Source organism: Pelodiscus sinensis, chromosome 30 (genome assembly GCF_052426305.1).
Source record: "Pelodiscus sinensis isolate ZL-2025 chromosome 30, ASM5242630v1, whole genome shotgun sequence".
Classification (NCBI taxonomy): domain Eukaryota; kingdom Metazoa; phylum Chordata; order Testudines; family Trionychidae; genus Pelodiscus; species Pelodiscus sinensis.
In genome coordinates, this window is record NC_143081.1 from 5,169,891 (window position 1) to 5,195,195 (window position 25,305).

Sequence of the window (25,305 nt, forward strand, 5' to 3'; positions counted from 1 at the left end):
TTCCCTGCAAGAGGCTTTGGCAGAGCTGGGCGAACAGGGCCATGGCCACAGGTTTCTCTTCTCACTTCTCAGGCAGGCTCCTGACCCCAGGCCTCGCTTGGGTGTGGTGCTGAGGTGTGGCAGGAAAAACTCCCCTTTCCTACAGATCATGGGAAGGTAGTTGAATTCCTCAGCCCGGGACAATTAACCATTCATCTGCCGAGTTGCCACTTGACTTCAAAGTGACTCATGGACACTGACACTGTCACAGCCAAGTCCTGCCCAGTCACAGCCCCTTGGGGTCTCGGAACCAAGAGCATAGAGCAGGGACAGAAACCGCCTGGGGACATCACTGACCTCCAGTGAGGTGCAGGGACCCGAGAGCAGCACAGTCACTAGCGAGCAACCAGCCTGCCTGTCAAAGCGCTGCTGTGTCGGACATGGCTCCATTCGCCACCTCTGGTGACGGGCTCTAATGACCATTTATACCCCGTTCTAATCTGCCTTTAGTGGCTGAATGTGGGTGATGTAGCCTCGAAGTTTCCTGTCCCTTCCTGGCTCAGTATCAGCGTCTGTGGGGACATTTTCACACACACTTCAGTGAATCTTGAAAGGAGTTGGTTGAATTTCAGCGAGGCAGAGACTGCTCAGCCCTGGCGATGAAGCCCCTTTGAAAATGGGATCCAGGCTCCCCAGTCACTTAGATGTTCATTATAATGACACCTGAACTGAGCTATTACAGACGCTGACAGGACAGGGACCTGGGTGTTCCTTTCCAAGGGCAGCAGGAGGTTTGTTTCCAGAAGGAGCAAGCTCAGCCAACAATGCTGAGATTGTCAAACCGGGTTAAGGGAATTGGATGAGAACTTTGTGCCTAAACCACTCAGGCAGCTCTGACAAACTCAGCCACACAGCGTGTTCCTGGGATCCGTGTGTTATTTCTTGAGAGCCAGCGCAGACTTTGCCCGCCACAGAGGGATTTGCTTTAGAGCTCAAAGTTTCTCCCCTCTCTGGGATTTTGCCTTTGAGACTAGAAGTTTGCATCTGCTGATGTCATCTAGAAACAGACCAAACACCAACTTTCCTCACCGGTGATGTTCCCCGTGGGACTGGCACCTGGGGAGGCGGCCCCTGCCCACACCAGGCTATACAGCGCACCGAGAAGATTTTCCACAGTTGGCGCAGGGCTGCGGCGTGGGGCGCGTCATCCAGAGAGGGCGAAGGAGCCTCGGTCGCTGCTCTGGGCTCTGACGTTCCAGTGACCGGGCCCGGGGCGCAGGGGAACGCGCCGGGCAGAGATGGGCGGAGGAACCTGCCTCTGGCCCTGAGACGCTGCGTGCGGAGGTGGGAGCCGGGATCCCGTTGCTGCCCGACCTGCCTTGGAGGTAAATCAGCCGTTTCCTCCCCGCTCCCTGGCGCTTCAGGGTTGGGAAGCAACGTGGGTTTGGTAGGACACTAGTGGGGGAGGGGGTTTTCATGGGGCACTGGGCGCTGGTTTCTAGCAACCCTCCCACCCAAAAGGAGAGGATTTCAGATCAGCCAAGAGCTTTTAGCTCACAACTTCCCTTGTTTCTGTCACTCTGTTATCTGGGCACCGCACTCTCTGGAACGTGTCTCTCCTCCTCCGCCCCAGTGCATTGCCACCAGCCCAGCTTGGCAGCAGGGTGTACCGCACACAGAGGGACTGATCTCTGGAGGTGTTTGGGCAGCTAACGCTGTAGTATCCCACACTGCCAACAAGCCCATTCTCCGGCAGTGGCAGAGCCTTTCTAATGGGCCAATGAGTCCCAGAGAGAGCTGGGGGCAAAGCCAGGATGGGAATCATTGAATCATAGATCACTAGAACTGGAAGGGACCTCAAGAGGTCATTGAATCCAGTCCCCTGCCCTCGCAACAGGACCCAGTACTGTCTAGACCATCCCTGATAGATGTCTATGTAACCTGCTCTTAAATATCTCCAGATACGGAGATTCCACAACCTCCCTAGGCAATTTATTCCAGTGTTTAACCACCCTGACAGTTTAAGCCCATTGCTTCTTGTCCTATCCTCAAAGGAAAGGAGAACAATATTTCCCTCTTCCTTGTGACACCCATTTAGATACCTCAAAACCACTATCATGTCTCCTCTCAGTCTTCTCCTTTCCAAACTAAACAAGCCCAGTTATTTCAGTCTTCCCTCATAGGTCATGTTCTCTAGGCCTTTAATCATTCTTGCTGCTCTTCTCTGCATCTTCTCCAGTTTCTCCACATCTTTCTTGAACGGTGGTGCCCAGAACTGCATAATCACCACAGAGTAGATTGGAAGAATTACTTCTCCTATCTTGCTCACAATACTCCTGTTAATGAACCCAGAATCATGTTTGCTTTTTTTGCAGCACTGTCATAGTGTTGATTCATATTTAGCTGGTGGCAGAGTTGTTGACTCAAGTCTGACTTAAATTGCCTCGGTGACTCAACTTGAAACTCGACTCGGGTTCATTGTTTGTGACTTGAGACTCGACGTGGACTTGAGAATAACAATTTGAAGACAACACTGGCTTGTGGTCCACTATGACCCCTAGATCTATTTCTGCAGGAGTCCTTCCTGTACAGTCGCTTCCCATTCTGTGTGTGTGCAATGGATTGTTCCTTCTTCACAGGAGGACTTTGCATTTGTCCTATTTACCTCAGACCATTTCTCCAGGTTGTGCAGATAATTTAGCATTATGACCCTATCCTCGAAAGCACTTGCCACGCCTCCCAGCTTCGTATCATCTGCAAACTTAATAATCATACTCTCTATGTCAGTATCTAAATTGTTGATGAAGATATTGAACAGAACCAGTCCCAAAACAGACCCCCCCCCTCCTTGTTATACCCTTCCAGCAGGATTGTAAACCATTAATAACTACTCTCTGAGAACAGTTTTCCAGACAGTTATGCACCCACCTTAGAGTAGCCCCATCTAATTTGTATTTGGTTTTCTCCAGATTTCAGTTGTGTTGATGTACACCCCAGACTTCTCTCAAGTACTCCTGAGGGTACTTATACCACTGGTTGTGAAACACTATTCTAAACCTACCCATTCCCACTAATATTCACTATGTCAGGCATTCCTTCATTGTGAAGACTAAAACAAAGAAGTCATTAAGCACCTCTGCCATTTCTAAGTTTCTTGTTACTGTTTCTCCCTCCTCACTGAACAATGGGCCGTCCCTGTCCTTGGTCTTCTTCTTGGTTCTTATATATTTATAGAAAGTCTTCTTATTTCCCTTTGGCTGTGTCTAGACTGGCAAGTTTTTCCACAAAATCATCCGATTTTGCGGAAAAACTTGCCAGCTGTCTACACTGGCCACTTGAATTTCCGGAAAAACACTGATGTAAGATCGTCAGTGCTTTTCAGGAAATACTATGCTGCTCCTGTTCAGGCAAAAGTCTTTTTATGAAAGACTTTTTGCTTAAAAGGGCCAGTGTAGACAGCACAGTACTGTTTTCCGCAAAAAAGCCCTGATCACAAAAATGGCAATCGGGGCTTTTTTGCAGAAAACCACGTCTAGATTGGCCACGGGCGCTTTTCCGCAAAAAGTGCTTGTGCAGAAAAGCATCCTGCCAATCTAGACGTGCTTTTCCGAAAATGCTTTTAACGGAAAAGTTTTCCGTTAAAAGCATTTTCGGAAAATCATGCCAGTGTAGACGTAGCCTTTATGTCTGTTGCTAATTTGAGCTCATTTTGTGCCTTTGTCTTTCTAATCTTGCCCCCGCATAGCTCTATTGCTTCCTCATATTCATCCTTTGATTTTTCCTCTATTCCACTTTTTATGTGACTCCTTTTTAATTTTTAGATCATGGAAGATCTCCTGGTTAAGCCAAGGTGGTCTTCTTCTGTAATTTCTATCTTTCTTATGCAGTTGAATAGCTTGCTTTTGGGCAGTTAATAATGTCCATTTCAAAACTGCCAACTCTCTTCAGTTGTTTTTCACCTCAGTCTTGCTTCCCATGGGACATTATCTACTCTGAACTTACCAAAATTTGCTCTCCTGAAATTCATTGTCCCTATTTTGCTGTTTTCCCTTCTACCATTCCTGAGATTCATGAGTTCTATGATTTCATGACCACTTTTACCAATGCTCCCTTCTACTTTCAAATTCTTAACCAGTTCCCCCCTATTTGTTAAAATCAAATCTAGAACAGCTTCCCCAGTAGCATTTTCAACCTTCTGAAATGAAAAGTTGTCTTCAGCCAAGAACTTATTGGCTAATCTGTGCCTCTCCGTGTTAGTTTCCCAGCTGATATCCTGCGCCCAAGGCATCCTTGCAAACACTGGGCCCATTTTCCACTCCCCTCCCTGCATTACAGTGAGAGTCCTTCCCTGCCTGGTGGCCCTCGCAGGGCCATGAAGAGGGGGCGGGATGATGCAGGGAACACAGAGCTGGGAATCGCTGCTGTCTCAGGCCAGGGAAGAGACATTGGCTGGGGCCGGCCTGGCGGAAAGGATTTCCTGCAATCTTGTGGACTAATCTTTGATTTTATGTCTTTTCCCCATTTGTAACCAGTTTAATTGTTTACCTTTGTGGGGAACCAGCCGGGGCAGGGGGTAGGGGATGGGTAGGTCAGTGCCAACACGGGGCTGTGAGGAGACCCCACCTGTGAAAGCAGAGATACAGTGAGTCCCTTGCAACACCGAGGGGGAGGGCACAACATCGTGGGCTAGGTGCAGGGACGGCAGCTGATCTAGCCCAGGGCAGGGTCCATCCAGAGCCAGGGCTGGGAGGAGAAGGAGGCAGCTGCAGCCCCTCAATCATTTTGGTTGTTCTCCGCTAGACTGTCTTCAATACCCGGCACCCTAGAACAGACTGTAAATGTCAAAGGGTGGGAGGACTGGGAGCTGCTGTTTGCTGCCTAGTTCAAGGAGGGGTTTCTCCCCCCCCCCCATTAGCATCTGAGCCAGTTTGTGAGTCTGAGAGATTCTTGGGGGTTTAACTTTTGAGACACTCGCATCCCCCCCTCCCCCCAGACGTGTGCGGGACAAAGGGAAAAGTGATGTGGTGCCACGTTCCCACCACCAGGCGGAGCCTGTGGGCCCACGAGGCAGACCTGGGACAGAGCTCACAGTGTGACAGGGACCGGTGGGATGGCGCTGCCCGACTGCCCCACGTCTGTGTCTCAGATTCAGGCCCTGCAGCCACATGGGAGGGGCAAGGTTGGCGGGGAGCTCAAAGACTCAGTGACCAGAGAAATGCTGACCCACTCAGCCTCCCTCCTTCTCCTTCCCACGGTGGGATGCAGATCCTAACTCATGGCCCCTCCGAATGGAACATGGCGTCTAGAAGGTGTGACTGGGGGGTGCACGGTGGGTGTTTCTGGGCCTGTGAATAAGAAGAAGGAGTGGGAAAGGAGTTGGGAATGGGGGGATGGGGCACCGGGAATAGGGAAATGAGGAAGAGGGAACCAGTCAGAGCTCTGCAGCATGGGAGTTTGAAACATAGCAGAGGGACGGGGGAGCCCATTGGTGTCTGCGGCTGGGGATTACAGGAAGGGGTCTATTGGGTGAATCGTGGTAGCTGGGGGAGAGGAAAACTCTATCAGCCCACAGAGATGTGCCTGACTGGTGCACAGGGCTTGGAAAACCCACTGTTTGTACGATGGCCCAATACAAGTCTCATTGTCTGCTCTTCAGACTGTGCCCTGCTGCTTTCTGCCTAAAGGAGCAGAATCAGGGACCAGGCCGACGGGAAAACCCCTCACACCGGCCCTTACAGGTCCCAGGACCATTTGCTTGGTTGGTTTCTCTGCTAGAGTCCCCTGTCAAATATCCCCTCCTGGCCCAGCTCCCCAGTGGAGCGGCCCCTCCCTCACTTGGCTTTTACCCACCAGGCAGTGACTGTCTGACACAGCATCTGTACCCCCTATTCAAGCCCAGCTCCGCAGGGTTTGAGTGCTCGGCGCTATCTCTTGAGACATTCCTGGTGTGGAAAGACACTGTCTGTCTCACCCGCCCTCTCTCAGGTACTCAACCTGTCCCTGGGGCCCAGAGACGGTGATTCCCTCCCCTGCCCTCCATTCCTCACTCTGCTACTGTGCCAGGGCTGCCAGAGGCAGGCGATGAAGACAAGGCTCCCATATTGTAATGAATGTTGCTCGCAGTGACCCTGTTTCTGTCTCACAGACACACCCCATGGAAAACCAGGAACAAGGAAACCAAACATCTGTTACAGAATTCATCCTTCTGGGATTTGGGGATCTTCCTGGCCTGCAGCTTCCTCTCTTCCTCCTATTCCTCATGATCTACCTGGTGACCATGGCTGGGAATAGCCTTATCTTGGTGCTGGTTGTGGCAGATCGGCACCTTCACACCCCCATGTACTTCTTCCTGGGCAACTTGTCTTGCTTAGAGATCTGCTACAGCTCAACCCTCCTGCCCCGGCTGCTGGCCGGGTGTGACGGCGCGTTGGGGGTTCCCCGTCTCCTGCACCCCGAAATGGCACAAACAGACTGCACCAGCCAGTGGAATTGAGGGTGGTTTATTGCTCCTCCAGCACAGCGCAGCACAGATGTAATCTGGTTACAGGAACTGGGCTAGGATGCCTCAGGCCCCCTTGAGATGGGGGAGACTGGGCCCCTAAACTCCAGCCCCTTCCCCTAGGCTCTCCTCCATGCCCTCCGACAGCCAGCAACCAACTCACTCACTTCCAGCCCTGCCCCCCAGCCAAGGCAGCATCCACCTTCCTTTGTTCCTCTCCATGGGGGGTGTCTGGCCACTGGTTTGCATAGTGACTCATCCTGTTTTGCTGGGTCGTGGTCCCCACGACAGCCAGTGGGGGTTACCCCAGAGCCAGCAGCATAGAAACCAGCCAGGTACCCCCACTACGTCACAGTTCTCCCCCCTCCGAGAGCGAACTGAGCAGGGTCACTCCGCTCGTGACCTAGGGAAGTTCGGGTCCTCTGCGTGGGAACCCGCCCTGGGGACATGGGTGCTCCCCTTGACTCGGGCCGGCCGTGGCGAGGCCCCACATGAATTGGCTTCCCTCTGTCCACTCGCCGCCCCGCTCCAGGGCGACTGGCAGAGGCCTGTCCTCGGGGGTCACACCCACCCTTCCACTGGCCTTGATCTCTGGCCAGGGTCTCTCGGGCCGGGGCCATGAGCCCAGCGAGCCTTCTCTGGACAGCCAGGGCGGCTTCCACCCCCGATGCTCCATCCAGGGAGGACTTCCCCTCCCATAACTCTCTCAGCAAGCCCAGAGGGTCTATCTGGGGTAGAGACCCCCAAGCCGCTTTCCTCCTGTCTTGGGCCTTCCCGCCCCTCTGGCAGGAGTCACAGGACCGGCAGTACCGCTGCACGGCTGTAAAGATTCCCGGCCAATAGAAGTGCTGGAGCAGCCTCAGCCGGGTGCTCCGGATCCCCCGGTGGCCCCCAATGGGGGAATCGTGGGCCAAATACAGCAGCTTGAGGCGATACTTTCGGGGGACGACCAGCTGCCGCTGGACCCCCCATGCCCTCGCCTTCCTGGGGGGGAGCCACTCACGGAACAGGAGCCCACGCTCCCGCAGGAATCTCTCCTGGCCACCTCTCCCCCGGGGCTGAGCTGCATGGAGGCCAGCCTGGTCCCTCAGCCTCTGCAAGGAGGGGTCTGCCTGCACCTCAGCCTGGAATTCAGCTGCTGAGGCAGGGATCGGGACCTGTCCCCCACCTCTGCCTAGGTCCGGAGTCCCAGCCTGGCTGGACCCCGTGTCCACTGGGATGGGACCCTGAGGATGCTGCCAGGAGTCCTTCCCTGGACCCACGTTGTCAGCCCCCCGCTGGCTCTGGCTCCAGGTAGTGACTAGAGCCCGCTGGGATTCATGGGGCCACTCCTCTAGGTCATTCCCCATCAGCACCTCGGTGGGCAAGTGCGGGTGCACCCCCACTTCCTTGAGGCCTTCCTTCGCCCCCCATTTCAGATGCACCCTGGCTACAGGCACCTTAAACGGGGACCCGTCTATGCCCTTCAGGGTCAGCTGCGCGTGGGGTAGTATCCGCTCCGGGGCCACTATGTCGGATCGGGCCAGAGTCACCTCTGCCCCCGTGTCCCAGAAGCCCGTCACCTTCCTACCATCCACCTCCAGGGGTATGAGGCACTCGCTCCGCAGGGGCCGCCCTGCCCCCACCCGGTACACGGAGAAATCCGCCTCCTGAGAATCAGACCTCCCAGGGGAGGTGCACTGAGCATCCTTCCCCTCTCTCTGAGCTGAGGTTTGCCTGCCAGCCCCTGCCTCTGGGGCAGCCTGCCCTTCCTCCCGCCCCAGCCAGTTAACCCTGGAAAGTCCCCGGTCCTGGGACCTGGTGCACTGAGCCCTCTTGTGGCCTTTTTGCCCACAGCGATGGCAAGTTAGGCTTTGGGCTGTCTCTGTCCCGGCCCTGGCTGGTTCTCTGGGGCACAGATGACCTGTTCCTTGGTCTCGCCCCGTAGTTGACTCCCTCCGTCGCTCAGCCGAGATCCGGTCTCTGCGCGGTTCCCTCTCTCTCCGGGACTCCCGTTCACACCCGGACCGGCTCTCCGTGAACTCATCCGCCAGTCTCCCGGCCTCCTGGGGGTTCTCTGGTCTCCGGTCCTTGAGCCACAGCCTCAGTTTGGGTGGGCACGCTTCATAGAACTGCTCCATCATGACCAGCTTGAGCAGCTCCTCTGCGGTCTGGGCTCCGACTCCAGACACCCACTTGCGGCAGTATTGCGCCAGGCGGGAGGCCAGGTCCACATAGGTCTCCCGTGGCCCTTTCTGTACCCCCCGGAACTTCTTCCTGTACATCTCGGGGGTCAGCCCGAACTTGTGCAGCAGGGCCTCCTTGACTCGGTTGTAATCCCCTGGCTGTAGGTCCTCCAGCTGACTGAGCACTCCGGCCGCCTCCTGGCTCAGTGCGGGGATGAGCTCCTGCAGCCAGTCAGCTGGGGGAACCCGTTGCAGTCCACAGGCCCTCTCAAAGGTACTGAGGAACCCGTCTATGTCACCCATGTCCTTCAATTGGGCCACCACGGGCCTCTCCAAGCATCTGGCAGTCCTGGGACCCTGGGGCCCATCCGCACTTGGCGCAGCCGGTGCCCCGCCGGTTCTCCGCTCTGCCATGGCCAGCTCATGCTGCCGCTGCCTCTCTCGATCTTGGCGCTCCCTCTCTCGGTCCTGGCGGTCCTTCTCTCGGTCCTCTACTTCCAATTCCCTGATCCGCAGCTGGATCTCCAGGCGCCGCAGCTCCGCTGGGCTGTCCCCTGCCCTAGATGGGCTACGGCTTGCAGGCCTCCCGGGAGACGCTGTCTCATCTCTCCATTGGGTTCCAGCACTCCTCCCCCTCTCTGAGCCTGACACACTCTCAGGGGGGGTCTGGCTGCTTCCCCTGGGGACAAGATCCTGGCCCTGTGGCTGGTCATTATCTTCCAGCTGGGCAATCAGCTGGGCCTTGGTTGCTTTCTGCACAGGCAAGCCCCTCTCTCTGCACAGCCCCACCAGCTCTGCCTTCAAGAGTCGGGCGTAGGCCATCTGCCCGCTGGTCCCCTTGGTGCAGACTCACCAGTCTAGTGCTGCAGCGCCCCACGATTCCCAGGAACCGCTTCGCTCTGTCTCCAGCACGCCTGGCTCCAGGGCTCTTGCTTCTACTGCGCCTTGTCGCTTGCCGCTGGGAGCTTCATCCACGGGGTGCAGTGCATCCCGCTCCTGACACCAGTGTGACGGCGCGTTGGGGGTTCCCCGTCTCCTGCACCCCGAAATGGCACAAACAGACTGCACCAGCCAGTGGAATTGAGGGTGGTTTATTGCTCCTCCAGCACAGCGCAGCACAGATGTAATCTGGTTACAGGAGCTGGGCTAGGATGCCTCAGGCCCCCTTGAGATGGGGGAGACTGGGCCCCTAAACTCCAGCCCCTTCCCCTAGGCTCTCCTCCATGCCCTCCGACAGCCAGCAACCAACTCACTCACTTCCAGCCCTGCCCCCCAGCCAAGGCAGCATCCACCTTCCTTTGTTCCTCTCCATGGGGGGTGTCTGGCCACTGGTTTGCATAGTGACTCATCCTGTTTTGCTGGGTCGTGGTCCCCACGACAGCCAGTGGGGGTTCCCCCAGAGCCAGCAGCATAGAAACCAGCCAGGTACCCCCACTACGTCACACCGGGCTCCTGGCTAGAGATTGGACAATTTCCTTCACTGGGTGTCTCTCACAATATTATTTCTTTTGTGCTCTGGCCACCACAGAATGCCTTCTTCTATCAGTGATGTGCTATGACCGGTATCTTGCCATATGCAACCCGCTGCACTATGCAGCCCAGATGAGTGGCAGGTCTTGCCTCCAGCTTGCTGGGGCATCTTGGCTAGGTGGCTTCATTGCTTGTGGTATAGTCACAGTGTCAATATCCCAGTTAACCTTCTGTGGCCCCAATGGTATCGACCATTTCTTTTGTGACTTTATTCCCCTTGTAAAACTCTCCTGCAATGACCCTCTGCTGATGGACACGTTGGCATTCGCAGCCTGCTTGATTTTAATACTGGTCCCCTTCCTGCTCATCTTGCTATCCTACATTTGCATCATCAGCACCATCCTCAGAATCCCCTCCAGCACCGGGAGGCAAAAGGCATTTTCCACCTGCTCCTCCCACCTCATTGTGGTGAGCATTTACTATGGAACTATCCTGGCTGCCTACATGTTCCCGACCACCGACCTCCTGAGCGACTTCAAGAAAGTTCTCTCGGTCTCCTACACCGTCCTGACACCGCTGGTCAATCCACTCATCTACGCCCTGAGAAACAGGGAGGTTCAGGAGACCCTGTGCAAAACATGCAGGAAATTAAGAGTTCCAATATACTGGCCCATTGGCTTACTTAGGTGAAAATGGAATAGCTGCAACATGGGCCAGGGTAGGGCTAGAGTCAAAGCCTACAAAATAGAAGGTTCTATTTCCACTTGTGTCTCTGACCTTCCTGCGCTTGCAGAGTCACAGCCCTGGGAGCAATGGGGGTGCAGGGACCTTTTCAAAACCCTCGCTCCGTGATATTTAGGACCAGTGGCCGATGGCCCCAGGGATGTACCAATAGGCTGCAGGGGCATGAACTGGTGTCTACACAAAATGAAAAGATCTGGAAAGATTGAGCTCAGAAAGAGGTGCAGGTGTTTGTTGTGCGACCTGTGCCTTGGGCCAGCTCTGCGCTGAGAGCCAACCCAGCAGGATGCATGTGTCCAGTCCAAGAAGACAGTACACCGGGGTGGCCAAACCATTCCAGACAAGGAGCCACAATAGCAGTGTGAAGTGCTGACACAAAGTTGTTGGGAAAAAAAATAAACCATCACCGTTCGGGTGGAAAATAGATGATAGTATATCCGTACCAGGGCACGGATTGTGGGTTTTTTGTTGTTGTTTTTCTTTGGTTAATAACTTTTCCCCGGGCCCTTTTTTGCGGGGGAGGGTGGAAAGGGGAGGGAAAGGGAGCTTAATGACTTTGCCCTGGCTCTTCATGCTGTCGCCACTGCTGTTGTACCTCACAAAAAATGCACGAGGAAGGGGTAAGAGGTGCAAGCTCGGGGAGGGAATCTGGATGCAGAAGGAAGTATAGAAGAGGATGCTGGCCGAGGGGTCCCCAGGTAGGACAGTTTTGGGATTAGGGGGAAGGTTGAGGTTGTGAGCAAGATGCAGGCTTGTAGCTGTGAGGGTGCAGGAGTTTGGGCTGGGGTGCATGAGGGGCTCAGGGCAGGGAGGCTGGGGAGTATGATGTGCTCAGGACACAGTTTTAGATGGTGGAGGAGTGTTGTGACAGAAAACTGGGGATGTGGGGGTGCAGGAGTTTGAGGATGTGAGAAGCTCAGGACATGGGGTTCCAGTGTATGATAGGCTCAGGTTTGGGGGAGGGGTGCCAGAGCATTATGATGCTGCAGCCAGATGGAGGCTTGGCCCCAACTGGGGGTTTGTTGGCCAGGATTTATTTTTAAATAATATATGTCAAACACAAATGTTACCTCTACATTGGCATGATCTTGCGCAAATACTCTTTAACTCAAGAGTTCTTGCGATAAAGTATTTGCACGAGAGAGCAACTATATTGGCCAGGGCTGCGTCTAGACTGGCAAGTTTTTCCGCAAAAGTGGTTGCTTTTGCAGAAAAACTTGCCAGCTGTCTACACTGGCCGCTTGATTTTGCGCAAAAGCATGACCTTCTACTGTCGGAAATCAGTGCTTCTTGCGCAAATGCTTTGATGTTCCCGTTCAGGCAAAAGCCCTTTTCCAGAAATGCTTGCTTCCAGATTGGGTCAGCTGGACCTGGGAACTGACTCCAATCCCCCAAAAGCTTCCGCACTTCACTTGTAAACGCCCTTTGCTCTTCTCTGCTCATGTTTTCCTGCTGCCCGCGGGGATACAGCAGAGATCTGCGTTCCCAGCAGTGGCAAGTTCAGACCTGATCACACAGACTATAAGGAGCTGGAGCCTGGTGACTTTGTTGCTGCGCCTGGCGCAGGATTCCCAGTGGAAGTGCTGCCCCCGCGCGGCGCAGGGAAGAACGATTCTGCCGCCTGAGTATTTCAACCAGCCTGTGTCTCGCACAGTAATAGCGGGCGGTGTCCTCGGGCTTCAGGCCGGTCATTTGCAGGTGCAGGAGGCTGCTGTGGTCATCTCTGGAGACGGTGAATCGGCCTTTTACCTAGTCACTATAGTATGTGGTCAAGCCGTGAATCTGGCTAAACCCTTCCCGGGAGCCTGCCGGACCCAGCCCATCCAATATCTGCTTAAGGTGAAGCCGGAGGTTTTGCAGAAGAGGCGCAGAGAGTCTCCGGGCTTCTTCACATTCCCAAGGCCTTCGGTAGCGCATCGATCTGTGTACGGGCAGGGGGCTCTTCTCTGGGCTAGTCGGTCCCTTTGGAGCAACAGCGCCACCTGCTGATCAGCACGCGGCACTTTCACTACAGGAGATTTTACTAGAAACGGGGGAGCGATTCCCGTGGCTTTTGCTCCTGCCTCTGACCTGGCCGGTCCCAGGGAGTCAAAGAGCTGTGGGGCTCTCCCGGGACTGCGCTGCACTTGCTAGAGAGCCCCACAAATCTGCCCGTTGGCTCTGGAGACTTCCCCCCCTACAGGGAGCACTGGGCCTGCAGGACTCAGCCCTGCCACTCCCGGCTTGGGCCGCAGCATTCATGGTTTGGGAGGTGGGAGGGGGCAGGGACTGGGCCTTCGACAGGATGTTTGTGTGCTGGCGATTCAGGGGGGCGCCACAGATAAGGGCTTCAATGGGGGGAAGGGGACGAGTACTGTGAATTCAAGGGGCACTGCGGGTTACGGATACAGCCTGGAGAGGTGCTGGAAACTCAGAGGGTTGCACCGGGTTCGGGGCTTCAGCCAGGGGGGCGCTGGGAATTCAGCATGGAAGGGGTTGGCAGGGATCAACATTTCAGCCCCACAGCAGGTGCAGGGAGTTGGGGCTTCAGCACCGCAGCCTGAAATCTCCCCTCTGAGGAACCCTTCTTTGGGGTGCCCATGGGGAGGGATGACATAACCCTCTAACTCACCTCCGCACCCTGACCCCTCTACAACACACAGTCTGCCTGGTCTCTTTCTGGCTGCCTGTCCTTCTGCCTCCCTGCCTGAGAGCGCCCCCTGCTGGCACCGCCTGCCGCATTCACCTGAGTTTATCCCTCCCCACGATAATACATTTCTGTCAATAGGGTGACCACCCGCCCCGTTTTTAACGGGACAGTCCTGTAGTTAAGTCCCCGGAAGATGTCTTGACGGGTGAATTGTCCAGTATTTGCAGCTCGTGGGCTCCCCCTGCTGGTCAGCTGGTGTCTCCTGCTGGTGGCTGGCGGGTGGGTGCGATTATTGCAGGAATATGTCACTGAAGCCGGTAGTGTTTTTAGGACAGAAACTGAGAGACTAGATCTGAGACCCCCCTGGCCGGAGGCTGACACAACGGAACGGGGCTCTTGGCTTTAGCCTGCTCCCAACCTGGCTGATTCTGTGCCTCAGGAAGCGATTAAACCGAAGCGGGCAGGGCCCCCACCTGGAGCCGCCCCTTTTTAAAAGTGTCTCGACTTGAGCAACCAGAATTGGAACCAAATCTCCCTGGTGGGCCCTGCTGGAGGTACGAAGGGAGCCTGGAACCCCTGAGTCAGGGAGACCTTTTCGAGAGCTGCCTCCGGCTGGAACCCACAGCGACCAATGCCCGGCTGTTCCGTTCAGCACCGCTCCTCCCCACTGTGCCCTCCCTCCGAAGCCCACCCCGAGTAGCGCCCTTTTTCCCCGGCTCGCTCTCCGCCCGCAGGCGGGGTTGGCTAAAAGGCGTCAGGAGCCAGGGCCCCTCAGACTGTGTCCCGAGCCCCGTAATACGTGGCGATGTCACCGGCCCGCAGGCTGTCCAGCTGCAGCCAGGCCGTGCTTATGGAGTTGTCCCTGGTGATGATGAATCGGCCCTGGAAGGCCGAGGCGTAGCCAGTGCCACCATCGCTAGGACAGATGTATCCCATCCACCCCAGGCCTTTTCCGGGAGCCTGCCTGACCCAGTTGATGCAAAAGCTGGTAAAGGTGTAGCCAGAGGTTTTACATGTCAGCTTCACAGACTGTCCAAGCTTCTTGATTTCTGCCCCAGACTGAGTCAGCTGGATCTGCGAGCTGGCACCTGTTAATCATAAAAACACAGTTAATTCCCGTCTGTCCCCCCCCCCCTTCCCAGGTTTACCCAAATCCCTCGGTTCCCCTCCTCACAGCAGAAGCTGATCAGCTTGTGTGAAAAAGAATCTACGCGCACCATCCTCCTGTGCTGTAGAGAGGGGCAGTTATCCCCATTTTGAAGAGGGGAAACTGAGGCAGGAAGGTTTTTCAGTGTGCTGTCTGAGTTTTTAGACACCCAATTCCCATTACAAACGATGAGTGTGGGTATTAAAATCTTTATGGCGGTTTCAAAATCTCAATTTATGGTATTTGTTCCGCACCCATCCCTGTTCCAACCCACATGACTGATGCGTCCCAAACTCAACCGTTATTGATTATTGACGTCTGCTTATGGGTTATTGATTATGGATTGGAGGTACAGGTAGGTAGCTAGGTAGGCGGTTAGGTGTCCCTATTGCCTTATTAAGGGGGGTGTTGGCGCCCCTACAAAGATCTCTAGGGGATCTTTGTAAATCTCAGCCTGATAGTCCCAAGGACAAGGAGTTCCGTTTCTGGAAGAGTTTTGGCCGAGGCTCTTTTCCCGATAACCACACGCTGGCGGGAGGGTTTGTGACACGTTAACTGGGCTCCGAGCGCTTTCATTGCACTCACTGGAGGTGGGTCACGTTGGGTGGGCGGAGCAGGGGTATAACCGCGAACTGGCTCCAGGATCTCGGCTCCAGTCCCTGGCCTGACAGCCCCGTTTTGAAGGTGACCTGAATAAATGTGGATTTTTTCCCAGGATTCCAGCTTCGTGGTCAAATGTGACACTTTCCTGCCCCGAGTGGCTCTGCCCATTGGTGAGCATGGGGATTATTTCTATCGCTTTGTCCTTAAGGTTCATGCAACTTGGCCATTGTTTTGCCCGCAATGCGGCATCGGGGGTAGGAGGTTTGTTTATTTGTGGTTTGAAGACAGTTTCCAGGATTGTCCCTGCACCGCACAAACTGCATCTTTCTTCCGGGTCAGAATGGGGGTGAGCGGGCAGCGTATTACGGACACGAAAGAGTTAATCCGTGACGTCAGAGCGTTGCATCCTGGCGGGCCCCAGGCCGGGCTGTTTGGCGCGTGTCTCTGCTGCCCCCGTGCGGCAGACGCGGGAAGTTCCGCAGCTCTGGTTTGTGTACGAGCAGCCGCAGGGTTCGTGTCACTGTATCTCTCGCACAGTAATAGCGGGCGGTGTCCTCGGGCTTCAGGCCGGTCACTTGCAGGTGCAGCAGGTTGCTGGGATTGTCCCTGGAGATGGTGAAGCGGCCCTTGAAGGCCTGGGCATAGTTGATGGAAGATGAACTTGGGTGTATTTCCCCGATCCACTCCAGCCCCTTCCCCGGAGCCTGACGGACCCAGCCCATCCAGTAGCCAGTGAAGGTGAAGCCGGAGGCTTTGCAGGAGAGGCGCAGAGAGTCTCCGGGCTTCTTCACATCCCCTCCGGACTCCACCAGCTGCACCTGGCACCGGGCACCTGCGAATAAAGGGACGTTAGAAGAACCGGCATAAAACCAGCGAGAATTGTCTGGGATCCTGGCTCTGATATTTGATCGGGGAACTAAATACCTTCCAAAATTGCTGTAATGAAAACAGCTGCGACCCAAAGCCTCATTGTCCCTGGTGCTGGCGCGGAAAGTTCTCAGCGGACTGGCTGGTCACTGCTCAGACCCAGGGAGCTGCGGATTAGGCCTGAGGATTCGGTCTGGGCAGAAGGACGCACAGATTTAAACAGGAACCTCTCTCCCCTATTTGCATGGCCCGCTGCTTATAACGGACCCAACTTCCTTCCCTTAACACTGGATTCCAGGCTCAGGGAGGAATCAGACCCTCCCTCGCTGTGTCTGTGCAGCGCCAGCCCCTGGGCGGGGGGTTGAAGGGGAGAGAAGCAGCTTCCGGGTGTGAGCCCAGTTCCCCGGTATTGAATGTAGGGTCCGACTGTCACCTAGTTATCCAGTTGTGAGGAGGGGCTCCCGGACCTGCCCCTGCGCACCTCGGGTCAGGGGGTCAGTTCCTGGGGAGGGGTCGGGTCACAGGGTGGCATGGGGCTGGGACACTCACCGGAGAGTTACAAGTCCCGGGCTGGCGAGCGCGGTGTGTCCGGCAGCCTCTCCCCAGGCGAGGGCGGGGAATGAGAATTTGGAATCAGTCCGGGGGGGGACCCGGGCTCTCACAAACCGCAGGCGAAGGCGGCAAAGGGGAAGCAGCGGGAGTCGGTCACTGGAGCGGGGATTTGTGCAAAGGGGGCTCGGGGCGAGAGACTGGGGGCCGGCTCCCCCTGCCTGGGTCTGTCCAGCCGAGAGGCCGCCCCGTGACCGGCAGAGCGAGCCAGGCTGGATTTGCCCCAGTCACAGCAGCGAACAGCGGAAGGGAGGGAAGTTGGGAGGCGGGAAGTTTCTGTGCTGTAGCCAAAGAAGGCCTGGGATTGTGTCAGGTGAGGAGCGAAGCTGCCCGGGAAGGAAGGCAGCGCTGCGCTCTGCAGCCAGCGCCCAGCAGGGCTCTATGATCGCTGCCTCCCAGAGAGGGGAAGGGGACCCGGATGCTTGTGACAAACAGTTTGTCAGAGTTACCCCTGGGGGACCTGAGCTCGGTGTGTTACAAGGAGCTGCGTTGGAGATTTTTTTGTTCTTTCCGTTTCCCCCTTCGGCCGGCGTCTCCCCCTCAGACTGAGTGTGATCGGGCCCCGGTGACTCCAGACAACCCGCCTCCCCTTGTGCATCAGCCCCGCTGCGCTCTGTGTCCCTGTGTCCCAAGAGCAGTAATACGGGGCGGTGTCTGAAGCTGCAGGGAGACTTGGTTCTCGGCCGCGTCTGCACAGATGCTGGTCCCGGTTTGGAATGAGCAGCCCCGGTGGGAGGAGAAATTCCTGAGCTTCTCTCTGCAGCCTCTGGCTATGGCCGCACGATTCCCGCAGCGCCGAGCTCCGATTACTCTACCTGTCCCAAGCCCTTGTTTCCTCCCAGAGGAGCAACAGCTCCCAGCCCCGCTGTGGTGCGGTCCTTAGGGTGTTAAACCTCGTCCCGCAGGGCTCGCACCAGGGACAGCGCTCAGGGATTCAGGAGGCGAATTAACGACCAACTCTGCCCCTAGAGCCACAGTCCGAATGACCAGGGACATAGAGAGACCCGGATAAATATTTATATTTATATCGAATATTATAACTTATATCGCCCAGGCCCAGTGTGACGGCACGTTGGGGGTTCCCCGTCTCCTGCACCCCGGAATGGCACAAACAGACTGCACCAGCCAGTGGAATTGAGGGTGGTTTATTGCTCCTCCAGCACAGCGCAGCACAGATGTAATCTGGTTACAGGAACTGGGCTAGGATGCCTCAGGCCCCCTTGAGATGGGGGAGACTGGGCCCCTAAAACTCCAGCTCCTCTCCCTAGGCTGTCCCATCCATCCTCCCAGACAGCCACCAACCAACTAACCCACTTCCAGCCCTGCCCCCCAGCCAGGGCCGCATTCACCTTCCTTTGTTCCTCTCCATGGGGGGTGTCTGGCCACTGATTCAACAAGTTTGGCCTTACCTCTGCCTAGTGAGGTTTTCCCTGCTGGGTCTTGCTCCAGACAGCAGAGGTCACCACATCCCAGCAAGTACCCCCACTACGTCACACCCAGATTAAGAAAGGTGCTTCCGTGGCTGTCCTGGGCGGGCGGGGGAGGGGGGGTGAGAAGAGACATTACCCGGCCACTACAAGTGCAGATCTTTTTGCAGGCGGCCCTTATCCTGGGGCCCTGGGCTGCAGCCACTAACCCCTAGAGCCGTGACAGGGCTGGAGCCGCATCCCCGAGCGCCAGGCTAGCGGGGTCCCCTCTCTGCCCTCACCTGCAGGCTCCGCCCTCAAAGCGCCCATTGGCTGGGACTCATGGAGCTCTCGCGTGAATCACCTGGCTCCCCAGCTCCCTATCCCAGCCCTGAGCACCCTCCCGCACTGCCCCGTTTGGAGCTGGAACTCGGCATGTCCGGTGAATTCCCCGGACAATAATATCTATTGTTATGATCAGTTTCCATGGTTACTAGGCTTTAGGTCCTAGCGTCTCAGGCCTCCACTCTCAGACCCAGGTCCGAGCACCGTGCAACCCTGTGAGCCGCTCCCTCCCCAAGCACTGACTGTGACGTAGTGGGGGGTACCTTGCTGGTTGCTATGCTGGGCAGTGGGATCTGAGTGACCTCCACTGGCTGCCGTCTGCAGCACGGCCCAGCAGGGCAGGGTATGAGTCATTATGCAAGGGGGCTTCGAAACTCTTCAGACAGGTGGAACAATGGGAAGAAGGGGAGTGGAGCCCTGGCTGGGGGCAGGGCTGGTGGTGAGGGGGTTAGTTTCTGTCTGGGAGCATGGAGAAGACAGCCTAGGGAAAGGGAATGGAATTTAGGGGCCCAGTCTCCCCCATCTCAAGGGGGGCTGAGGCATCCTAGGCCTGCCCTGGAACCAGATTACATCTGTGCTGTGCTGTATCCTGGAGAAGCAATAAACACCCTTTATTCTACTGGCTGGTGGAGTCTATCCATGCCATTACGGGGGTGCAGGAGACAGGAAAACCCTGACGACATGCCATCACACATGGGGAGCAGGGAGGTTGCACTGCCGTGGTCCCCATTTACCAAAAAAAAAGGGACACCCAGGTGCTAAGATCCTTTAGTCTGGCCTGCAGCCCCACAGGACTCATGCCTGCCCTCCTGGATATGGAGCTGACTGGTCTGTGATGTCAAACAGGGCTGGCCTTACCATCAGTGGAACTGAGATGGCAGTCTCAGGTGCCAGACTGGGTGGGCCACTAGGACCCAGTGTATAGAAAATTGTGTCTGCTGCTGGTATTCTCTCTGCTCTAGATGCATAGAGATGGTGGAGTGCTGTGCTGGAGGAAGGAGGGAACAAAGAACAGGAAAAAGGCAGTATTGAGACCTTACAAAGTTTTGGCCAAAGCGATGGAGCATGGGGGCGTCATTTGAGCTCCCTGCTTCACATGCCAAAATGTTGTGGGTCGGCCCTGACAGCCAACCACCAGGTTGGGGCTCAGGAGACGTCCATGCGGTTCCTGGTTTTGTCCCTGACCTGCCGGGTGACAGCAGCCAGGTCCCTTCTGCTCCCTGAACTTCATTTTCCCAATCTGTGACCTCTCTTTAGATGGAGCATCCACATCTGATGAGAAGCAGGGACTGCCAGGAACAGACACGTTTCCGGTGTTTGTCCATGAACACACGGGTAAGGTAAATACACCTTGTAGCTTCCTGTCTCTCGTAACTTGATGGAGCCCAGAGGTGGGCAAATACTGGCCCGGGGGCCGGATTCCGATAGTCAGAGTTAGCTCCTGATCGGCCCCCACATGCCGTATTTACCTGCGCCTCCACAGGTACGGGGATCACAGCTCCTGTTGGCTATGTGGAGAGTTAGGAGCCTGGGTCCCCTCGCGGGGTTTTTGAACGGCGGTAGCTGCGGTTTGTGTCACTGTGCACCGAGCACAGTAATACGTGGCAGTGTCATCGGCTCGCAGGCTGCCCAGCTGCAGCCAGGTCGTACTTATGGAGTTCTCCCTGCTGATGGTGAATCGCCCCTGGAAATTTTGGGCATAGCCTGTTTCACTCTCTCTGGGATCAATGTATCCTATCCACTCCAGGCCTTTCCCGGGAGCCTGCCGGACCCAGCTAAGGTAATTGCTGGTAAATGTGTAGCTGGAGGTTTTACATGTCAGCTTCACGGACTCTCCAGGCTTTTTGATTTCTACCCCAGACTGAGTCAGCTGGATCTGGGAGCTGGCACCTGTCAATAAAAAAAAATACCGTTAATTCCATTCTATTCCTCCTCTTCCCAGCCTTATCCAAGTACCCTTCCCTGCCTTATCACAGGGTCTGATCTGCCTTTTAATAATAAAGAATTTGTCCATGGCATATTCCTGTTCAGAAGAAGTACAGTTATCCTTCTTGCAGAGGGGAAACTGAGGTATAACTGGGCTGGAGGTTTTTCAGAGCTGCGTACGGCATTCCTACTACAGAGTAATGAAAATTGGGCATCAGAATACCCTATTTGGGTTTAAAATTCCACCGTGTGCGATTTCCTCAGAGCTGCGATTTAGAATCCCGAGTTCCTGATCCACCTCCTACGTCTTCATCTTCAAACCATCTTTGCTCCCCCAGCCCAGCTGTGCCCGGCAGACACCGGCGTCCATCCCCTTACCTGAGACAGCCGCCAGAAGGAAACAGAACCCCAGACTGATCATTGCCATTCTCCTCTCCCACCTTGTGTGCTGCAAAGCAGGAAACCAGCCGCCTGTTGGCGAGCCCCCCTGGCTGTTCTTTATCAGGCACATTTCCTCCCACATTTGCATGTGGGCGTGGCTACATGGTATGACAAAACCTCGGCTTTGCCCGCCTTTACTCATGAATGGCCTCCGAATCTGGAGGGACGCAGCCACGGAGGCGGCAAGAGCAGGTCTATGGAATTTGGGCCCCGATCTAGGACAAAACGAAAGCTACTGTGATGTCGGCGGGCCGTCCGTGTGAGTAAAGGACAATTGGTGAATGTCAAGGTGCCCAGTGTCGGGCTATGACAATGTGACAGCAAATGGGTGTCAAACTGACATAACACAGAATCCAGGGATGTGTGAACACGAGCGCGCTCCTGTGGGGAAATCTCCCTGGGAGCGGTGATCTTCCAAGGGGCGCTGGGCACCGAACTCGTGCAGAACGGGAAGGGATTGGGCTGGGCAGAGCCTCGCGCTGAAGATCCAGCCCAGCCTGCAGAGCTGAAGCCAATAATTCCTGGTGCTTATTCTTCTATTCGGTTTCTGAAGCGAACGTGACACTTTGCTGCCCCCGTGCGGATCTGTCCCTTCAGTAACCACAGAAACGATCCCCTCTCTTTGTCCTTTTAGCTTCGTGTCGCTTGGTCACTTGTGTCCGCAGGGGCTGGAGAAGGGAGAGGGGGGCTGTTACACTCTTGCCCTTCACAGTGTCCTGTGACAGAGGGTGACACAGGCTGACTGGGTGCTGGGTGATGATGCTTCGTTGTGTTTGTTTGGAGCTCGCTGGCTGGTCACCCCATGTGCTGAGCAAAGCTCCGAAGCAATGAAGGTAACTTCATAGAAGGTGCTCAGGGAGGCGCCTCCCTCTGGCAGTGACTCCTAGGCGGGTGGTGCAGGGGGTCTCAGAGTACCGCTGCCTGCAGGCTCTGCCCCTGAAGCTAGTTCCCAGCCAATGAGAGTGCGGAGTTGGTGCTGGGAGGGGGCAGCCCGCAGAGACATCCCACCCCCAGATGCCGCAGGGATGGTGCTGGCTGCTTCCATGTGTGGAGGGTGCTGTCAGCAGGAGCGGCTGGGGGGCCCTGGGCCCTTTAAAATTGTCAAGGCCCTTGGGAAATTGCCCCGTCCCCCCGCCCCATAGGCAGGCCGGTCTGAAGATCATGCAGGGGCACATGGAGCCCTCCTAAAGATAAGGGCAGGGTGGGGGGTCGGCTGATAGATTGGGACGCTTCCAGGAAACCAAGGTAAAGGTTGAATCCGCATCAACTTCTTACCGCCTGCCGCTGCCTCAGATGTGTAGCAACACTGCCCCCTAGTGCCTCCGCGCTTAGCCTGATCCACACCGGCGCCATTCCAGCTGGGAATGGGCGATTCTATGTTTGGCTCAGCTGTTGGGATCTGCTCAAGAGTTGGAGACCGAGAATATGCAAATATGCAAATTAACTGTTACCGGTCTGCTAAAAGTTTGTGAATGGGTTTGCGGTCCCTGGTATTAAAAAGTTTGCTCTAGTCTTACCTGCAACCCCGCACGGTCACGTCCGCATTGCTGGATATGGAGCATACTAGTCTGCGAGGACAAAGAACCAGGCTGGGACTCAGGAAACGTGAATGCGGTTCCTTGCTTTGCTCCTGGGTGCTGGGGGACTGCGGGCAAGTCCCTTCTGCTTCCTGTACCTCCGTTTCCCCCTCTGTGAAACGGGGCATAATAGCACTGACCGCTCCTTAGAAAGAGCTTCCGAGACTGATGAGAAACAGGTACGAGGGCTTCTGGGAACAGACATGTACGTGGAGTTTGTCAATGGATACCCGGGCGAGATAAATATCCCACGTGCAGTCACTTGTGACTGGCTGTAAACCAGCGATGGACAAATACTGGCCCACAGGCCGAATTCCATCTGCCTGGCGGGCCCCCGCATCACCTTATTTAACTGCGACTCCCCAGGTACGGGGGATCACACCTCCTGTTCGCTGTGCGGAGTGCTGGGGGCTAGTAGGAGGGCTACAAAAGGCAGCAAACTGGGTAGTAGGGCTGTCTGGTGCAGCTTCTAGTTTTAGCAAATGCGGAGGAGGGGTCCCACCTGTGAAAGGGAGTTAAGTATCTAACTGCATTTGGGATTCACAGCCCTGTCCTAAAGGTAGGTGCTTCAGATGATACTTAATAACGCTCCCAAGCCCCTTGTGCCAGGGAAGGAGTCGGTGGGGTTTCCTATAGTGGTTAGAGCATTTACCTAGGAAATTAAACAGCCAGGATCATCCCTCTTGAGCCGGATGTGGGAGCAGGAATTTGAGACTCCACTGTCAAAGGGAGGTTGACATGGGCTACAGGCACCCCTCTTCTCTTTCAGTCCAGTATTTAGTTATTCACTGAGGAACACCTTCAAGCAGAGATATTGAAAACCCCTCCTTCAAATCTCCTATCGTATATCACTCAGGGCATTCGCTCCGGGCTGTTTTGCTGCTGACACAGATGACTGTCACAGAAGCCTGTTCTGAAAACTGATTTAACGCTGCAGCCAGAAATAACTAAACAACTGACCGTGACGGGCCTATGAAATTTGGGACAAATGACCCCGGCTTGTTGATCTGGGCAAATGCTCGCCGGAGGGACTAAAGGCTCCAGGGTTGGCAGGACACCTGGGTTCTCTCACTGGGGTTTTTGAAGGGCTGTTGTTTTGGTTTGTGTCACCGTGTGCCGAGCGCAGTAATACGTGGCGGTGTCATCGGCTCGCAGGCTGCCCAGCTGCAGCCAGGCCGTGGTTATGGAGTTGGCCCTGGTCATGGTGACTCGCCCCTGGAAGGCCGGGGAGTAGCTAGTGCCACCATTACCAGGATAGATGTATCCCAGCCACTCCAGGCTTTCCCCGGGAGCCTGCCGGACCCAGCTAATGTAATAGTCGGTAAAGCTGTAGCCGCAGGTTTTACATGAGACCTTCACGGACTCTCCGGGCTTCTTGATTTCTGCCCCAGACTGGATCAGCTGGATTTGGGAGCTGGCCCCTGTAGAAAAACAATACAAATGCCGTTAATTCCATTCTATTCCTCCTCTTCCCGGCCTTATTCAAGCCCTTGTCTTGCCTCCTAAAGGCAGTCTCTGATCTGCCTTTTAATAAGAGAGAATTTGTCTCCGTCATATTCCTGTGCAGCAGGGAAGGACAATTATCCCCATTTGGCAAAGGGGAAACTGAGGCACAATCTGCTCTGGAGGCTTTTCAATGCTGTGTACGGGATTCTTAATACGGAGTAATGAAACCTGGGCATCAAACCCCACCATCTGGCTTTAAAACTCCATCCCATGCGATCTGCTCAGAGCTGGGATTTTGATTCCAGAGTTCCTGATCCACCTCCTACATCTTCATCTTCAAACCATCTTTGCTCTCTCGGCCCAGCTGTGCCCAGCAGACACCTGCATCCATCCCCTTACCTGAGACAGCCGCCAGAAGGAAACAGAACCCCAGACCGATCATTGTCATTCTCCTCCACCACCTTGTGTGCTACAAAGCAGGAAACCCGCCGCCTGTTGGCGAGGCGCCCTGGCTGTTCTTTATCAGGCACTTTCCCTACTTAATTTGCATATGAGCGTGGCTACATCGGGTGACGAAAGCGCGGCTTTGCCCGGAAGTGCAAATAAACGGCCTCAGAATCTGGAGGGACACAGCCACGGAGGAGGCCAGAGCAGAGCTATGGAATCTGGGCCCCGATCTAGGACAACATGGAAGCTACTGTGACCTCAGCGAGGCGTCCGTGGGAGCTAAGGGACAATTGGTGAAGCTGAATGTTACGGTGCCCTGTGGCGGGTTGTCACAATGTCACACCCAGTGGATGTGAAACTGACATAACACAGAGTCCAGTAATGTGTAAACACGGGCACTCTCCAGTGGGGAAATCTACCTGTGAGCGGTGATCTCAGATCTTCCAAGGGGCGCTGGGCACCGAACTCGTGCTGAATGGGAAGGGATTAGGCTGGGCAGAGCCTCGCGCTCAAGATCCAGCCCAGCCTGCAGAGCTGAAGCCAATAATTCCTGGTGATTATTCCCCGATTCAGTCTCTGGGCAGAAACGTTTCCGAAGCGACCGTGACACTTTGCTGCCCCCGTGCGGATCTGTCCCTTCAGTAACCACAGAAACGATCCCCCCTCTTCGTCCTTTTAGCTTCGTGTCACTTGGTCACTTGTGTCCCTGCAGGGCCTGGAGAAGGGGGAGGGGGTTTAATTTGCAGGCTACTTCAGTTTATCGCTGTATCCAGGGCCACTCACTAACCCGCTCAATGTCTGTCTAGCTTCATAGTCTCTCTTCCAAGTGCCCCTCCCCCTCCCCACCCTACCCCGTTCTCTGGCAGCTCGCTGCTGCGGGGAGGGTGGGTGGGAAGTCACCAAGAGCGGTTCCGAGGAACATTCAGTGCGCATGTCTGACCCCGACAGAGGGGGAGACTAGCTGGTTGTGACGTGGGACCTGGACCTGGACTGTAGGAATCCAGGGAA

At 55.5% G+C, this 25,305-nt stretch overlaps 3 protein-coding genes across 3 annotated transcripts in view; 2 read left to right on the plus strand and 1 right to left on the minus strand.

The window, feature by feature from the left end:
• The window catches only part of LOC149521034 (leukocyte immunoglobulin-like receptor subfamily A member 3), a 1,043,054-nt gene that overhangs the window by 115,713 nt on the left and 902,036 nt on the right, over nucleotides 1-25,305 (plus strand). The gene's annotated exons all lie outside the window — the stretch shown is intronic.
• Nucleotides 1-25,305, minus strand: part of LOC149521036 (Fc receptor-like protein 5) — a 238,989-nt gene that overhangs the window by 86,350 nt on the left and 127,334 nt on the right. The window lies entirely within an intron of this gene.
• Nucleotides 6,086-10,803, plus strand: LOC142821122 (olfactory receptor 6F1-like). The gene is made up of 2 exons (XM_089774125.1): nucleotides 6,086-6,395; nucleotides 10,094-10,803. The coding sequence occupies exons 1-2, from the start codon at nucleotides 6,086-6,088 to the stop codon at nucleotides 10,801-10,803; spliced, it is 1,020 nt and encodes a 339-aa protein (XP_089630251.1).

What these genes read in the sequence shown, in the direction of transcription:
- LOC142821122 (XM_089774125.1), top strand. Translation starts at nt 6,086, where the DNA reads ATGAATGTTGCTCGCAGTGACCCTGTTTCTGTCTCACAGACACACCCC. An exon ending in GCCCCGGCTGCTGGCCGGGT is followed by an intron (nt 6,396 to 10,093) that starts GTGACGGCGCGT and finishes GTCACACCGGGC; the next exon opens with TCCTGGCTAGAGATTGGACA.